At 36.1% G+C, this 19,740-nt stretch overlaps 1 protein-coding gene across 1 annotated transcript; it reads right to left on the bottom strand.

Annotated features, from left to right (window-relative positions):
• Positions 1-16,265: 16,265 nt before the first annotated feature.
• On the bottom strand, positions 16,266-18,255 carry LOC131678485 (mantle protein). The gene is made up of 2 exons (XM_058958664.1): positions 18,216-18,255; positions 16,266-17,858 (listed from the first exon to the last, which is right to left on the bottom strand). Exons 1-2 carry the CDS (start codon positions 18,222-18,224, stop codon positions 16,845-16,847), a joined length of 1,023 nt encoding a protein of 340 aa, XP_058814647.1. The 5' UTR covers positions 18,225-18,255; the 3' UTR covers positions 16,266-16,844.
• Between the last annotated feature and the right edge of the window lie 1,485 nt (positions 18,256-19,740).

Here is a 19,740-nt window from a genome sequence, read left to right as displayed (position 1 = left end):
CATAAGAAAAGTTTAATTTCTTGAAAAATACAGAAAGTTGGGGTACTAGAACATTTAATGCAAAAAATATAGTTTGCAAAATAAATATGAAAAAAATCATGAATTTTAACGGTAACGAATCTACTTCTATTTTGTTCCTTACAATTTTTCATACATTAAGAACTGCTCGTACTCATTAGAATAGATTTACAAGTGACAATAAAACTCAAAAGAATTACTGGAGAATAGCTATACCATGATATAAATCACGTGTTTAAACATTATTCATTCATTACACCACATATTCGAATGCTCTTCCTTTTGCTTCACGATGAAACTCCAAAACGCATAAATTTGGATCACACATACTCATTACATATTACATATTACATTGTTACACTTTATCACACATATACAACACATTATACATAAATGAAAAACTTGAACAAAAAGGAAGCTAAAAAGGGTGTTGGTCTTACCCGTATCGTTTTTAAAATGTGATTTTTCTCCATTTTATGGCCAATAATTTTTAATGAACACAATTTTTTTGAAACGCGGAAAAAATTATAAATTGTTGAAAACTGTCTAAACAAGGATTATGCACAGAATATATAATTTTAGGATACTTGTGGTATTCTAGAAAAATGCTTACGCTTAAGGTGTCGAACACAGTCCGGGTTCCCATATGCATACTACGCATAGCACGGTGCTTCGCAACGCAATGTTCAGGGAACATCAGGGATAAAATAATTTGGTCATAGCTGAAAGAAATATTATTTTTCAAGGAATATTCGAGATAAGAAAAAATATGCATTGATGTGTATTTTGACTATTAGAAGAACTTCATCGAACATTTCAAAATCATAGAATTCATATTGGAAAAGATATAAAAAACGATTTTTAAGGATGATCCAAATATATCGAGCTTTAACTTCTAAAGTTTTTCAAGAAAAGACTAGTGTACTCAGCAAAAATCTTCTCGACATCAATCTCCACTACTTTGTTGGTATGTCGTCCATCAATACATCTCTTTTCTCACACTGGAAACAGACCTCATTGAGCTTCATTTTCACCACTGCACAATTTTCCTTTAAACATTTATTAAAGAAATATATGAAAAACAGCTCATGTTAAAAAGAAGGAAAATCTACTCAGAGCATTTAATAGCTACGAATATTGTAAGTACACTCGATCAGAAACACATAACAGAAACATTTCAAAACTTTATCTCGCACTGTTACTTGTTATAGTTTTCTGTTATTTTACCTACTAACTACGAAAATTGCTTTCTGTAATAATCTTGTTGTTTCATTCTGATCGGGCAAGAATAAATAACCTGTATTCAATTTATGACAAAAATCAGATTCGCTATTATATAGTATGTATCTATGGATTATGGTCCATTATGGTTATTCAGACAAATAGAATAGCTTTTGGCCTAATTAGGGGAACATGGGGAGACTTTACCAGGTTTTCAGCTAAAACTGCATAAATCGCTAAAAAGCCTTCAATCCCTCAGAAGTCATTGAGATATAATGTGCCAAGTTATTGTGCATCTTCATGATTTTTTGCAGAATTTTTAATTTAGTTTTTGAAAAGTTACAAAAGTTTTTCTGTGACCGTTTTTTTGGTCAAGTCCCTCCATTGCGGGGAGACTTGACCAAGGCGTGGGGAGACTTGACCAAGAGAATTTTGAAAAATCACAACAAAAAATAATGACATAAAACATACTGTAATTATTTTTTTCTATATTGTCGGGATCCGTAGGTAGCAGTAAAAATAATGAACGGGTTTGATAAATTTCAATTTTTTAATGCATTTCTTTTTAAGGATTTAACTGTACTGCTTGCATTGCATGTTCACACGTCACGAAATCAGTCCTACTATTGCTAACTTTGTTTACTAACACTAAAATATAAAGACTTATGATAGAGGTGGGTTTTTTTATGGCGTGATTAACATTAACAATAGATACCAAAGCATAATAAATATCAGGAATTTTGTATCAGCTAATTGCCACTTGGTCAAGTCTCCCCATAAAATCTTGGTCAAATCTCCCCAACATTAGTTATTGCGTTCAATGTCATGCAAATTATAGTAATAACTATTCCAATGTTCCAATTTATGTAAAATCATTTCATTGTTTCACAAGGATTGAGATGGTATATTAGTGTATTAATAGTAATAAGTAGTCGAGTAGATATGTCAAAGTTTGATAAAAAAAATACATCATTTAATGCAAATTGATTAATCACGTAATATTTTCTGTAAGGAAAGTATTTTTCATTCCAATCTATTAAAATTAGCTTAAAGAATCGAAACAAGTATAAAAATATTTTTGAAAAAATTTTAATAATCGAATAGAAGACGCCATAGCCAAAAATAGAATTTTGCGCTTGGTCAAGTCTCCCCATGTTCCCCTACTCATTCGGCTAACTGGCGTTCGTCCAATCAGCATTCTGTTAAAAGGCCCGTTCATCCAAATCGGAACACATGAAAAGATGCGAAATAAGCGAACTCTTTTGATACTTTCACAATAAAAAGGGTGGCAAATTTAAGTTCCTGCCCGAGCGCCGCCACTGGTCAATATGCTACTTTCGATTATCAAAACCTCTAACGCTTTAGAATTTATAATCTTTGGCAAAAAATCTTAATGTATAATTTTGATAACGTTGGTTTTTATTTAACTAAGCGGACACTAATACAGTTCAATTGTACCTTTTGGCAGGGATGACCTAGAGAAATATGTAATTTTAAAATTTTTGACATTCCTTTCAAAAAAATCTGAATTTTATCGTTGACGTAATTCCAAATTAGCCACAATCTAATAAACCGTAATTGACGAAATGAAGAAATATAACCTAGTTCTGTTTAATTTTACATGGCAGATGTACTTTCCATGCGCAGTGCTATAAAATTACACCCCTCAACATTTTAAACGAACGCCATATGTGGAGTAAAATTACGTGACTCGCAAAATTCAAAGACATGTAAAATTAAAATCGAACTGAAAAATAAATCATTTTTGATGCTCGTATATGTCATGGTCAGGAGACGTAAATTTACACTTTTTTATGTGTGTGCAGTTAGAATGGTATGTTAAGGGGGTAAGATCAATTCGGTATATTTAAAGACACAATTTTTATTAAAAATTGGTTTAGCGATACAAAAAGTGGTAGTATATTAATTAAATTTCCAAATAATAATGCCACAAGTGGACAATTTTTTCTCAAAATTCCGTTGCAAAATTGAGCAGGTGACAGTGAATCTCTGGAGATGCCTTGCAAAAAAGGACTTGTTAGGCGGTCCAAATCATGTCGCGTTATTTCGATGTGGCTCCGGAGATTCACTGTCACTCGTTCAATTTTTAATAGTTTGTAATAAAAAGCACACTTTTTAATAACACAACGCTGAAATCGGCACGAAAGTGGTGATAAATAAACTATGCCATTAGTTCTGAATTAGTTCTGTGAAAATGTGAAAATCAAAAATTACTTGTTCGAGTTGCATTTCCGGCTAATTCAAAAAAGTGTTTTTGAGGACAGCACATTTACGGTCAATTTCTTCACTGGATGAAAACCGGGTTTTTGGATGGCTGGGGAGCAATTGATCGAAAACCGCTTTTCAACGAAAACTGGTTTTCATCCAAGTGAAGAAATTAGCCGTTAAAGTTTTCAGTGCGCACGGGGTTTACCTATAGCAGACGTTGTGGCAGAATCGAAAACAAGAAATCGTGTTCCAATGACAATGTATAATTTTAGGCGAATACGCTGGTGTAAATGGGTTGGAATGATGATGTACAAAACATGATTGAAGGCATAAGCTGGGCGTTCAGAATGATAAATGAACTAAAACAAGTGATTATGCCAAAACAAACCTAATTTATATTCTCTCACTTCTTCATTTTTTTTCGAAAATAGTTTTTACACAGAGACTCTCTATTTCTGTATTTAGAGCGGTTGTCTTACTTTCGCACCTCGACTAATTCTGACCGTCGATGTACCCCTCGATCACAGACAAACCGAATCAGGCTCAGTTTAATTGGAAATCCTGCTCGCAGTGAGATAACACGCAACCGAAATGAATAAATGTGGAAATATAATTGAATTCTATTATGGACGGAAATGAAACCCTGTTCGGCAGCCGCGACAGCCTAAGCACCACCACACCGGGGAATTAATTCCAGATGGAACCACCGAGGCGAAGAGGCATTCACTTCGCTAAATGGGTAAAGACACGGCTCAGACTGGGTGGTGGGAAGCTGTGTGGCAGGATGCGGCAATGGTTGGTGCCATGCGAACTGATAGCTCGAATTGAAACGCGAACACAATGAAGCGATGAAAAGTGAAAAGTTGGTTGGAAAAATATTTGTTACGAGTTTCGACATGGCATTTGGGCGCCACCCCCTGCTGCTGGCGAACCGGTTATGATGAGATTTTTCTTCGCCGTTATTGCATGGAAAGGCGTGATCTTGATAAGGATTGGATTACTTCAGTTTCACGAGAGGATGGGTGATTATTGTGTGTGAGAACTTTTGACAATCTAAGTTGGTGATTGTTTGAGGGTAGAGGACTCTTTGAGCTGCCGGTAAGGGACACACCTGCCCAATGAAAAGGTGGGATGAACGCGCTTTAATGTACCTTTTCGTTTTTTGTTTGTCCTTTTTCCTTTTTCGGCAAACGTTGAAAAAGGATAATTTACCTTAATAGCCTTACTTCAGGTAATTTTTCAAAGAAGTGAGCCAAGCAGCACACGACACAGTTTGATCTGAGACGATCGATAAGAACACCGACGTTACTCGAGTGTGAACCTCGTTTCCGTCAATGCTGATAGAAAGCGGCACAGCTCTGCACAAACGAAACAGGAAGAAGTAGTTTTTCTCGACGTTCCGGGCGGAGCGATAAAAAAAGACCGATCGTAACGCCCGCCACCCATCTGCACCGGCAGACGCAAGCTTGGCACGCGTTGTCGTTTTGCCACTGTTGTGCTGAAGGACTGAGTATGATTTGCTGACATGATATTTCCGAACGACCTTTTTCGTGTTTCGTTGAGTAAAGGGCGCAAGTTTCAGTGGCGTGTGCTTGACGGACAAGTACATGTCATCAAGATGGAATTAGTCGACTAGAACTGTTGTGCAGATGACACAATTAACGTGAGACAATTAATGTTGCAACTTTAAAAACATACATGAAATAAATTAGCAGAGGAATACAAGCAAACTACCAGTAATTATAATATTTTACAGAATAGTTTCTATAACCTGGTTCCGTCTAGCATCAACCTCTTCGTTGTCAATGAATCAATGAACCTTACGTTGTCAATGAATCAATCAACCTTACTTATAACACAGAGCACTACATAATTCATCGCACACGATCTGGCTAAACGGTTCAAGTATGATGTGGTGATCAATATTCATCCATATCCATTCGGTCGGTCTGGAAATTATGCAAACATCCGACATGAAAAGAAATGACACCACCTGGAGGCATTCAGACTGCGGGACTCTCAATAAGTGACCAAATAAAAGCCACCGAAATCAATCTATCAACATTTTGTCGTAACTATAATATATTTCTGTTTACGTTCGAACCGACACCCGACACCCTTGCTGGTGCCAGTTGCTTATCGGCACCTTTGGAGGAGATGCAAGCATTGACTGTAAATCACAGTAATATCCACTATCCGCTGTGTTTATGGATAGGATTGATGAGAGTGGATCAGGGTAGGATCCGGTGATACATTGCGTATGAAAGGCATGCAGAGGTTCCCCGTAATGGTTAGGGTGAAAATAAACGCTATGGCCAATGATAGCTAGGGTGGTCTAGGATACTGTATCCATATCCATAGAATTCTTCCTTTAAGACTTTGACGGATTTTGCACAAAAATGAAACCAATAAAAACAAACTACATTCAGAATTTTTTTTATTTGAAAACAAAAAATCTTTTCGAGTTTTTGGTATTCTATTGCTCTTTCAGCTCAAAAATCCTACTAATTCCGTATTCGTGACTTTCAAGAATTAATCTACTACAAACGGCGGAACCACCCTCTCCATCAACTTCACCTTTGGCCCATTGTGTATGCGATTCGGCGATAAATCTTCTTGTTCACACTATGTCAAATCTGAAAATAATAAACTTCCACTTCTCCGTTCAGCTGAATGGGAAACCGCACTTCGGAGGGCATCAGTCGGAAACGAGAAGCCACCAGCGAAGCAGCAGTTTATATTCAATTGGACTTTTATTCGCTTCTCTCGTGCGAAATGCGACAGCCTTTTCGGTAAGGTAAATCACAACCCCTGATGCTCGTAACTATTCTCGCTGCTAGCCATCTGGGTAAGGAAACAAAAAAAAAGCCAAAAGGACTATACAATAAAATATAAATGTTTATATTATTCACTCGAAAGAGGACTAATATTCTCTTACCACAAAAGTTAGGATAATTTATTACCTGCTGTTGTTGTGATATAGTGCAAGAATCTTATGACTCGAAGGGGGTCCATCGAGCCGGCAAACAGCCAACGAAGGGAGCGAGCGAGTTGGGATGAAAAACCAACCGATACAAAACGATTGGATTAGATGATGATTTTATTAATGCTATTCTGTTATGAGCGGTTGCTAGCTGCTGGAAAAAGGACACATAATTTACCACTCTATTACCGGCGTTGAAAGTGAAAGATCTGCTTGGGGTTAGTTTGTCATTAATTCGGTATCGGTTTCGGAACCTAGATGTCGACGACACAGTTTCGATTCGTTGAAGAGGTGTGAAAAGGGATTGTAGTACAAGTGAGAAATTTTGTTGCGCCAGATGATTCTATCTTTTCGGAGAATTTCCTTTCAGCACAATGTTTGGCCATAACGGAGACAATATATTATGTGATAATTGGCTGAACATATGCGTACATTTTTTCTAGTACGGCACAGAGAGGGATGATTGTTGATTGTTGTTGTTTTGAGCAATAAACAAACAATAATATCGTTATGATTTCATACGAAAATCTCTTTCTTTACATTTGACTCACTACTATTTCAACTGATTTTTATTTACAATGGATATCAAAAATCCTTTTAAATGGAAAGCAAATGCTATCTAACGGGATCTCATTAAATTACAGTATACAACTAACAGGTCACAATTTTGATAGATTCAACTAACATGTGCAATTATTTAATTTCCAATCCAAGTCCGAAACATCTAACCTTTCGTCTTCTTAATTATAATTTTACTGAAATTTACAAACAAAAATTGGCTTTATTCTCGATTAAAAATGTCTAACTGCACTACCTGTGGTTAAGTGTCATTCCAAGTAATGGAATATGGGTGCTTCTGTTTCCATTCAGCTGCAAACACACATTAAATTGGAACGAATACAGTATTAATATTATAATTGTGACTGTGACAGCAATTGTTTCGAGTCGTTTTAGCTTATATATGAATCGTATCGAAGCCTTAAAGCATCGGTGCAGTTGCACTTTCAGAGCTACTGTTAGGCCGGGTAGTATACTACATCCGAGTAGGTGAAAATCGGAACCAGTACTGAGCTTACTAGTAGCATGTGTACATGTAGAGACAACACAGCAGAAAATCATCGAAATGTTTTTAGGAAGTTGTATACTTTTATCACCGTTTCGTTCACATGCTCATTCCATTTAAGGATTATGTCCATCCGCAAGCCAAGGTTGATAACTGTGGTGCTTAAGGCAATAGGTTCGTTACAGAAACGGATTACATTTTTTGGGATAACCTGTCCTTCCTTGCAGAAAGTTATTGCTTGTGTCTTCTTTGGGTTCGGCTTTAGAGAGTTTTCTATGGCCCAGTCGGTGACAGCTGTTAGATCTTTGTTGATAGTTGTTTACGAATTGCCTTTGGTTCCATGCAATCGACACATACGATGAGTCTTTAAGTACTGGCGGGAGTTCTTTCTTTAAAAGATCGGTTCTGGGATCTCTCCTCTTGTTTGCTTATTCGACGTGAGGTTATGAACCCACTGGTAATTGAAAATTTTGAATGACTTATCGAGCTTAATTCCCAAACCAGATTCATGATAGTGTACTTCAATCACATGTCACAAGAAATACTACCTTCTAGTTATGGTTCGATATGTGCCAATATACCCCATTCCACTTTATTTTTCGACACGTCCATGCAAGAGGAGACTTGTAGAATCCCGGATCACCTGCGCTCACAGGAGATTCCTAAAATATTCATAAGGAAATACCAACAAATTGACTGCCATAAAATGTTCTACACTGATGGGTCACAAATCAATAAGGCCACTGCACGGTGGTCCAGAATGCGAATTTAGCAGGAATTTTAACTTTTTGCTAAAATTAAAGCCTTACAACATGTTTGGCAAAGCTGTTGTACTTTGTAAGGCCCTTCTTTTTGTTTAAATCGATGCTGGGGTGGTTCTAAATTTAGCAATATTTAAAATAGAACTTTTTAACGGTTTGAGATAGAGCTTTACTGGCTTCGATGAAATTGTAGAACAATACATTTTAGACAAATTTGCTGAAGACATGCAAGCTCTACACACCTAGAAAAAATCGTGTAAATTTACATCTCCTGACCCTAACATATACGAGCATCAAAAATGACTTAGTTTTAAGTTTGGTTTTAATTTTACATCACGTTCATTTTTGTAAATCGTGTAATTTTACTCAACATATGGCATTTGTTTTCAATGGCAGTGAGTGTAATTTTATGTCGCATGAAATGAAAAGCATATGTTTCATGTAAAATTAAACGGAACACGGTAATGTTTTGCCATTTCGAGAATTACGGGTTGTTAAATTGTGTCATGTTTGCAATTACGTCAATGATAAAATTCATAATTTTTTGGTGTGTAGCTTTTATATTTTCCATTACACGAGAAATTCAAATGTAAGCTTTAGGGTGTTCCTTAAAAACCGGTTTTATTTCTATAACTTTTGAAGTTTTTATTTTACGCTAAAGTACCCTTTGGACAACTTGAAGATTATTTTAGGGCGCATAATTTGCTTTAAAACACCAACTACTTAACTTTTTTCGTTTTAAAGTTATAAGAACTTTTATATTAAAAATATAACTTTTTCAAAAAGAATTATCTACGATTCGGGCACTGAACATTAAATACTGTTGCTTTCATATGAACTAGCATGCTTTGTAGTATAGATCACCAAAAAATGGCAAACACGATATTTTTTATATCTTGCAATATTTACTCAAAAAATAGTTTATTTTTAGTAAAAAGTATATATAAATTTCTAACGAGAGAAGCTAAAGGTTCAATATATTAAGACAAATTGTTCTCCTTCAAAATATCTGAAAGATCAAACTGCAAAAGTTATACAAAGAAAACCATTTTTAAGAAACACCCTAAATTTTTTTGGTAAATTTCTTGTAAAATGAAAAGTACACGACATAGAGTTTCACTGTCTTCGACAAAGTTTTTTAAAATTTCATTTTCTTCAATTTTCTGGAAGACAGCAAAGCTCTATCTTGAACTATCAAAAAGTTAATTTTCTGATTTTAAAAAAATAGAACCACCCTACCCACTATTTAAAATAATAGAAAAGTATTGTAAAGTACAATATTTTAACATGAAAATTATACTACATTTTTTATATTGTTCACCGTGAAAGTAATTTAAACATATTACAAAGAGTCAATTCATGAAAACCCAAATTTCTAATATAACTTTTTCAGTTTTCATTTTTTCCAAACTATCCTTCAGATGAGTTTTTGAAGACGAACATTTTCTTCTAATACATCAAAACTCTAGCTTCTATTGTTCGGAAGATATACGCACTTAATATTTCAAAAATAGATTTTTTAAACCAATTTTATGAAATTTTAAAAAATATCGTTTTCGCCAATTTTCGCTCAATTATAACTCTAATCATGACCTTATTTATAGTTAAAAAAGAATTATCTTTTATTTGCCCCAAATGAGTGATATTGTTATTCCAAACAACCCCATTTTTGGCGAAAAAGTGCTCAAAACTTTTCAACGGAAATAGCTAGATATATGGTGCAATGAAACAAATTATTCGCCTTGAAACAATCTTAACGTTGTCTGAAGACTACTTCAGTTTTAAATGAATGCAGCAAAATTTATTGGGATAAAACTGTTGTTTTAACAAAAAGAGGGGGCTCATAAACTACGAAAACTTCTCCAAAGACTTAATTAGGCTAAGTTGTTTAGTTTTAGTAAAGTCGCAAAATTCCTGCTAAATTTGCATTCTGGGCCATTCTGAACGAGCAGCAGTTCACCATAGTCTTGAAAACATTGATGCTTTACTCCCGAGCCATTATTTCATTCTCACAGATTGCCTCAGCACAATTAAGGCACTACGCTCATTAAAGCTTGATAATCACACTCCGTTCTTTTTGAAGAAAATACGAGAATTACACGATGTAACAAACCCGCTACGACTGTAAGCGCCACGGCAATACTCTAATAAAAATCTATCCCGGCATTTGAAAGGCAAACAGAGATGAAAAGCAGCTATTTCATTGATGCTAATCGTCGACAGGTTTTCAGTGGTGATCTTACGTGGCTTTTCTTTTGTCGGTTCTTACGGTAAAGAGGGACAAATCTGTCTTTACCAGGAGGAATGTTGGTGGACTTAAGTGATTCGTAGTTATTCTGTTTAAGCTCGACCCGCATCAACAGAAGACAAAAGTTAAGCCCGTAGGGTATTAAGCCTGTTCTAATGACCCTGCCACTTCTACTTTTCCGATCTGTATACTTCAAAATCTAGCTCTCACTTGAGTACTATGGCTCTAAATTTTTATAGCTTTCCCTACTCAGTAATCTCTAGCTAATTCAATATCGTTAAAATATAAAAAGATACGAATATTTATTTAAGTTAACAAACCAATCTTATCAATTTACCTTAACGTGGTTTCCTGCCAAAATAAGGGCATTGGACGGTAACATCTATGAAAGGTCTATTACCTACAATGAATTTTATAACGCTTCTCGTCAGAGGTCGCTTACTAGTTGGCAAACATCATGGAACAATGGAGATCAGGGAAGGTGGTTGCATCCCTAAAGTATCAACGAGACATGGTTCAAAAGGTTGGATGTAAGTAGAAACTTCATTCGTGTGATGTCTAGGCTCTTGTCCGACCATTATACGTCGAATGTGCATCTCCGCCATATTGGGATTGCAGAAGATAATCAATGTGCTTGCGGAGAGGGTTACCAAGACATTAAACATGTTGTTTGGTCTTGCACGGAATGTCGTGAAGCCAGAGCATGAGTAATAGATTCCTTACGAGCCCGAAAAAAACCACCCTATGCTCCTGTTCGTGATATCCTCGCTTTACGAGATCTATGTTTTCTGTTTTCGGTCACCGATGGTAAATGGTATCGTTTTTAGATTGATGTTTTTGGGTGATTATATTAAAAACTCTTTCTACTGTTTACGTTTCAGCTTACTCATTTTTAATTTAAGCCATCTTCAGAAATTTAACCCCATTCGCCTCTTGCTATCGCTGGGGGAAACAAATTCAGAGTGTTTACATTATTTTGTATCGCATTTACTATACTAGTTCATTTTAAAAGTTCAAAATCACTGTAACACCGTCTAATCTACAAAAAGTTGATAAACTCTAAATAGTTGAAGCATTTTACCATTTTGACTACTGCTTTTCAACGGTCGATAACTTCTTTTAACGAACTGAATAAAAAAACTATTTTTTTTTTCTAAAAGCACATTGGCGACCCCCTTGCACATTGAAAATTTATTGTATTCATTGTCAAATACCATTACTAAACAGCTGCTGATAAAAAAAATCTTTTTCAGATTTTTTTGCACGGTTTCTCGAAATAGAACGGATTTTTTTTTGCGCGGTTTCCCGCAAGGATTTTTTTTACACGGTATTTTTTGCACGGGACGCATACCACGTGCAAAAAAAGAATTCGGTGTATCATATTTTTCCACCCTACATATAGTTTGCGAAGGATTGCAAATTGATCCGATGTTGTTGTAAAAAGTTATTCCATTATCAAGTTGTAACGTATTATGTATCTTTCTCGCACACGATCAGAATTGAACGTATTTGCAATGGCTTCATACTTAACTGACTTTGTCTAGCAGGTGATAGTAATGAAGCAATTAGTTAAATGATTTATACATAATAACTGTGCTATTATGCGATTTATACACAATAACTGTGCAATGCGGTTTGTTGAATTTTACATTTTTATAGTAACTTTAAAATTCTTGGTTCAGGTGTACCTCGATAGTACGTATCCTCGTTAGTACGTACCCTCGATAGTACGTACACCTGCCATCATTTTTTTTCCTTTGATTTTATAAGCTTCAACGAAGTAGGACAACTTTTATGGAAATTCTGTGAGTTTATGCATACTTTAGAGAAGTTGCGTGCTACTCACAGTAGTTCTATAAAGTCCAGTAAAGTATTTTAAACTTTAAGTAAGTCATAAATTCATTGTAGGAATCAAACATGTATAAACATTTTTTTCATATTTTGGGAGACTGCTGACTTACAAGGAGATCTTTTATTCTTCAGATAATTTGTACAACACTCATCAGTTATACTTTGGTTTTGTCAAAATTCAGAGTATCTCAATGAACTTTAAGGATGATCTTCGAAGGTCATATTAAATTTCAGTAATACTTAAAACTTTCTATACTAACAATTTCTTTAGAAAACGGAGTGTTCACGATTTTCACACATATTTTTCCAACCTCGGGAAATTCTGCGTCCTGAAAATTTAGAAATATTACAGTTTCAGTAGGTTTTGTTAACGGCTATCGGTGCTTCAGTCAAGCTGCTTCAAGGAAATCCTACGATATTAAGTAGAATCTTAAGAAACTCTGGAAAGTTCGCTTTGGATTTATGAAGAATCTTTTAAACATCAGGGAGCGTCTGCAAATTTTATAAAATTCTATCAAACTTTAAAAAATGCCAAGTGCATTTCATGAAACTCACAATTAATTTCAACGAAATATTTCGAGAAAACTTACAAAATTAGAAAAGTAACGAATATCAAAAAGCCTCTTCAAGCTTTAGGTACGGCATGTCCCAAGTCTTACTAACTTTAAGGAAAATTGCAAAAATTCGAGACATTTTTCGAACATCAAAGAAGATTTTGGGCAATTTTGAAGGCTAATATCTAAAGCGGTGATAAAACGATTTTTGATGAACGATCTGCAAACATTATGTACATAAAATTTGAGTGCTGAGTCCCGTTCACTCTAGGAGATACAATGTTTACAATGGAATGGGCGAGTTTCGCAAGACTAGCGACTTCGATGGAGCCTGCTGGTAGTACTTAAAGAGCTGAAAAAATAAGTATTTTCTCAACACTTCGTTTGGGGATCTTGTGAGCGTGATTAAAAAAATGTATCCACCATATTGGCGTGGTTCAAGAAATATTTCCTAGCTCAGTAAAACCTATCTTATGTAGTCAAAAACTGTGGTTATTATACCTTTTAGTTTATATGGCGACATTGTTTTAATGTAAAATCATATCTCCTTTGTAAATATATTTAAATATGCGTTTTCGGGGTTTTTAAAGTTCATTAACGACCAAAAACTGAAAGGAATAAAAACCAATCTGAAATCCTGTATGTATCTGAGAAGAATTATTATCGCACCCACAAAACGGGAGCTTCTGTTTTTTTAACCCACCAAATTTCGGTTCGTTCCCACAGTTTGAAAAATTCTACTGTTATTATTACACGAATCAAATATACAAAAAACAGTTCCTTCTGCTTCAAATTAAGATTAAGAAAATCTTCAGGGAATTTATTTATGAATTTCATGCAAGTCTTACGATTTTCAGAGATTCAGGATAGTTCTAGAATTTTAAAGAAGTTCTAAATAAAATTCTACAAAATTCCTTATAAATTTGCCGAAATGCTCAAGACAATGCTACCAATTTCAAAGGAACTTACGGGACCATGGAAATGCTTTTACACTACATTTTCAACCATCCTGGTTGATGGAAACCATAACATTAAAGATTAAGTACTTGGTGATAGGACAGTTTATCACTAATAGGATGATGAATTTAGTGATTAATATAATTTTTGTGAAGTTTCATTAAATATTAAACATAAAAAGTAATATTTTGAATTTTATTTTTGTGATTCGATAGTACGTACGTTTCGATAGTACGTACGCTAAACGAAGCGAAGATGTACGTACTATCGAGGTATACCTGTAATGAACTAGAAGTATCTTAAGAAGCTCATGAATTCATGATGGAATGATAAATCAATTGAACGATGTTCCAAAAAAAGGACACAACTTATTTGTGCCAGTGTATTACATACCGCCGTGCGGGGCTACTCTGGATATGTGAGGCTACTTTGCACACTTTAGTTTTTCAATATTTTATATCAGATGAACTTTTGTTAGTTTTATTATACTTTTGACATATCTTTTAACTATGTTGCATTTGTCTTTTGTCATTTTCCTTAACACTGTTTACCAAAACAAACAAAACACTTTAAGAGTCGATAAAAAGTGATTGGAGGCTCGTAAAATGAACCTGCTCAACAAAACAGAAAATCTGTTCGGAGACCACATATTGTTTTCGGAAGGAAGAAGAAAAATGATGAAAAATGGCATTTTCCGTTTGTACGTCAGGATCGGTTTCTATGAACATTTGAAGATTCATTTGATTGTCTGTAAAAAAGTTGTTTCTAATATCATTACCAACAATGATTTTCTTATATCATTACCAACAATGATAATCCAGAAGGATTAATCACCAAAATTATTTTTTTAAAGAGATGCTCTGTATTATATTGTATAGTTTCTTCGAAGACATTGAACCTCCAAAGTTAGCGGTTGCGAAATAATGTGATCTTGCCCGTGAAAAAACTGGTTTCGAACCTTTATTTCAAAATTCTTGTCTTAAAAAGAGCATAACGTAAGAAATGGATGATGTTTTATTGTTGAAAAATACTCTGATATCAGTATAAATTAATGATATTTCAATAAAAGATAAATAAATAAAATTGGTTAATTTTTATTTTAAATTGAATTCAAGAAGTGTGCAAAGTAGCCCCCAGCTACTCCATATATAATTGCTTTAAAAGGCCATATGAACAACTCTTCTATTTATGAACCAATTCTGCTCATATTCGGCATAAATAATACAAACACGATGACGATTAATCTGTGCTGCTATGATACAAATCCATCCATTATTAAAGGAGTCATTCGTTAAAATAAAAAAATGATAAAAAGTGCGCAATGAATCCGCACACGACGGTATTTAATACGTATCAGGTTCTACAACTAGATTCTAGGTGAAAGAAATGTGATTGGATTTCCAATAATAAAAACTATTGTAATGCAAAATAAAATTCTTTTCGTTAAGCACAATAAACATGAAACCAAACGGCAAACCATTAGTTTCAATATCTCAATGCTCAACATCTAGGCTCCCACGCCTTCACCAGTAGATCAATAGACCAATCGTGTACCAATTTACCCATTACCGACCCCGGCACAGTTCAGCAGAAATTTATTACACTTCTTTGCCTCGCTACAATCTACCATACATGTCCATTGCATAACGTCAACGACCCTCTATTGCAAGCGACACACATTACGACACGTTATGCGAGCAATTCGCAATTACACACTCCAAATGCAACAACGTAGGCTCCCGGCTCGGTTCAACGCGACCCGGCGAGGTGCCTCATACTAATGCTCTTTTGCCATCACCTACCTACCTGTTGCGCGTGCCAGCTGAAGTGTGTGGAGTTGCAATAACGAACCGAGACTACCTCACCGTAACAGATTTCATCGTATCTCATTGCTCGCTAGGCCGATCAGAGCCAGCTACATATACTCGGTCAATTGACCACGCTCATCCACACAAGATGTCGCGTTTCGTCACTGCGTCCATTTACGAGCGCACCTGCCAACGGTAGCGCAAACATTGCTCCGATTTCGTCACTAATGCCTAGCGAAGCTAATCGCGATTCAATGCTACAGCTTGTTGTTTTTTGTAGCCAAAAGTAGACTTTGAGCACCGGTAGCTATGGTCAAGCTAACGTTTCGCCTCAAGGAGATTTAATTTTATTGTGTGGATTATCAAGGCAATTTTTAAACCATTTGTTGGACAATAGCTGATTGCTTGGACGCTCCAATCGTTTGTCAAATGTGTAGACGGTAGGTGGGCTTACCGTGCTCGGAGATCTCGCCTGCCATCATAGGACTGAGAGGAAAGTGATGTGCTAATTAATTAATTGAATGGTCGGATAACAGATTTTCTTTCTTGTTGAAATTAAAAACAATGGTTGATTCATTTGTTATAGTTTTTATGCCGTAAAAATGATCAAAAATTAAACATATTTACGGTTACTTTTATTTACCTTGGTTGTTTACATCAGTTCGAAAACAGAATAGTTATATCACATTTTGTTTCCTTCAGGAAGGATTTGAGTGTAAAGAAATTTGATCAATTTTACATCATAAATATTGAGGAGTATTGAAAGTTCAATCATAGGTAACAAGTTTTTTTTTGGTACAGCTTTCAAAGTTCCAAATGTCGTGGCTGGGTCATAAACCGATTGATAGAGTAAAGATTTCGATGCATTCGTATTTTCGTAAAAGTATTTAAAAAACAATAATTAACAACGGATTTACTTCTCGAAAACCGATGACCAGCAAGGGCACGGTGCTCTAAGAAGTCAACACTCTCTACAAAACATGTCTCGCTTTAACAACTACATTAAGATCACAAATTTATGAAATGATTCGTATGGGTTTGCTCGTAAACTGCGGAACAAAAGGAGGAACGTTAAACATTCTAAAAATCAGTTCAGTTCAAACAGAAAATTTAGGCGGGAGCTGGATGAGCTATGGAGTGACCCTAATAGTTTAGTGGAAATCGTGGTGCTCATGGGAATGCTCATGATGTTCTTCTTTGTGCACATGGACTGGTACATGGACTGGAACCTTAACTGGGTATGGGACTTCCTTATGGACTGGGAACTTCACTTCCTTGTAGACTGGGTAAGGTCTGTCGATTGGAACCTTGACCTCGTATGGGACAGGCTTCTCGACGGTATAAGGTACCTTCTTTTCTACAGTGTATGGGGCTGGGACTGGAACCTTGACTTCGACCTTGTATGGCTTGGGCACTTCAACCGTGTATGGTTTGTCGACTGGAACCTTCACTTCGTATGGGACCTTCTTCTCGACCACAACTGGGTATGGTTTCGGTACCTCAACTGGGTATGGCTTCTCAACTTCGACCTTGTAAGGCTTGTCAACTGGTACCTTGACTTCATATGGGACCTTCTTGATGACGGTGTATGGCTTTGGCACTGAAACTTCGTACTTCACTTCATATGGGACCTTCTTTTCAACGGTGTACGGCACTGGAACAGATACCTTAACTTCATACGGAACCTTCTTTTCTACGGTGTAAGGTTGTGGGACATGGACCTTAACTTCGTATGGCTTGTCGACTGGAACCTTTACTTCATAAGGTACCTTCTTCTCGACGGTATAAGGAGCTGGCACATGCACTGGGTATTTGACGTATTCCTTCACAGTGAATGGAACCTTCTTTTCCACGACATAAGGTTGTGGGATTGGAACCTTAACTTCATAAGGAACCTTCTTTTCCACGGTGTACGGAACATGTTTCTCGACAGTATATGGGACAGGGACCTTCTTTTCGATGGTCACAGTCTTGATGTGCTCATGTTGGCTGCTGCTGCCGCCATAGTCTTGCCAGTCGCCAATGGATCCGTACAAACCACGTTTCTCAACATTCTGCGACTCCTTTGGCTCAACTTCGGCCTCCTCTGCTTTTTTGTCTTCCGCAGCAGTACCCTCGCATGTGACTAGTGCCACAAACAGGGCAAGACAACAAGGAACAATAATCTGAAAAATGGCAGAGAAAACCAAACATTAATTCACTTCTCTGCACTAGCCAAAGCACGGCATAGAGTCCATCGTTATTGCATCACGCTTGCACAACTTCATCACAGTCCATAAAATGAGCTTCCGATTATTCCTTAAGCAACTTTCAAAAATCCCTCGAGCCGATCATTTCAGTATTATTAATTTCAACGGCTTTTTTGTTGTTTATTCATTCATGCTCCACTTTTAACACGTTTGCCATTCCACTCCATTTTCGATTCACTTTCAACCCATATGTTTCGGCTATCTGCTCTCGATCAGCTGATTTTAATTAACTATTTTTTTCCAAAAACAATAAAACACAACAAAACAACGTACCATTCGCATTGTGCGCTTCAAGTGTATAGAATAAGCGAGACCAAAGTAGGCACTGATTTGAAAAACCCACTACACCGGGTATATATAGTTGATCGGGAAAACGCTTCGATCCCCACTTGGGCCACCAGCAGTCGGTGGGTTGAAGCGGAGGCATCCCTCCGAGAGGAGAAGAAAAGCTTCAAACACCATGAAGAAACTTTCGCCTGTACGCCTGCTGAAGAAGCCGGGTGGTACACTGTTGGGGTGCAATCCACCCCGTACCTCGTACTCACACACCGACAGCATAACGTATGTACGAAAGACGATCGCGCAGGACGAAAATCATACCGCGCTGGGGCCGCACTCTTCGGGCTAGACAGAAGCTAAGCCAAAAGAAGTTTCGACGCCAAGCAGCAAACAATTGGTAAGTAACCCATACAGCTCAGTCTAATTGTTATGCTTCTTTGATGAATCGAATTTTGCGCACCCTACCGCGCATATGGTGGCTGTTGCGAGCACAGTTCATGGATCGTTTCGCATAGAACTAATTTTGTTTTATTACCGCTGACCATGTTTGCATCAAATTGCAATGTTCGGTCATAAAAAACACATAAACGATATACAATTCTTGCTGAAGCCCTAGGTATATTAAACTGCTGGTTGGAAAACTTTGTAAAATAAATGTCCATGAGATGATTGGTTTAAATCTGTGAGTTGTGAAAACGATTTAATCACGCATGGTAATCCCATGCCTTATTTTTCAAATTAAAATTGCAAATGACTTTCTGAGATTATTCGTAGATTTTAACCGTAGGTACCACAAATATCATAATACTCTACTTGTTTTACTCACCGGAGAGCTAAAATTCGTTAGTGTGCAATATCGCAACTATCTGCATCGAGATAACAGTGGTAAAATATTTAGTATGTAATGTACTTATGCTTGAACTGTCAATTTGTATCTATGTTATGGCGTTTTTTCTAGGCTTACCTCTTCGCCGCAATGGAAAGTTTAAAACCCTTTTTGCGATATTGGAATTTTGTTCATCGCCGGTCATACAATCAATGAAGGTAGAAAAGCATAATTGTGCAATATTTGAGTGAAATATGATGTATTTATGTATTTATCCCTTAAATGCGCAATGTTGTTTAAAAAGAACATTTCGAAAATCATCTCACAATTATCACAGTAACGTATTAAAGCTTAGACAATTTTCACAAAATTAAAAAAGAAAATGATTTGCGCCTTAAGGGTTATGCAAATTTCGATTACACTTGGCAATCCAAACCTGCATATCATGTAATTTGTAACGTACTCTGTAATCATAATACTGGTCAATCAGTTTAGAGTAACTCCATGAAGATCCGTCCAAAAATCTTTAAGGTGATCCTCTTATATAATTGTGGCAAAAAGTACCTAATGTTTAATTTTTTTTGAAGCAGTAAAATGACTTATACATGTACGCTATTCTGCAAAATGATTTTTTCCTGTTTTTTTAGGTTAGGGTGCCTCTACGGAATGTAATCTTCAATATCGTTTTGGTTT

Source organism: Topomyia yanbarensis, chromosome 2, assembly GCF_030247195.1.
Source record: "Topomyia yanbarensis strain Yona2022 chromosome 2, ASM3024719v1, whole genome shotgun sequence".
Lineage (NCBI taxonomy): Eukaryota > Metazoa > Arthropoda > Insecta > Diptera > Culicidae > Topomyia > Topomyia yanbarensis.
Note: the sequence above shows the minus strand (reverse complement) of the source record. Positions and strands in the feature narration are given on the sequence as shown.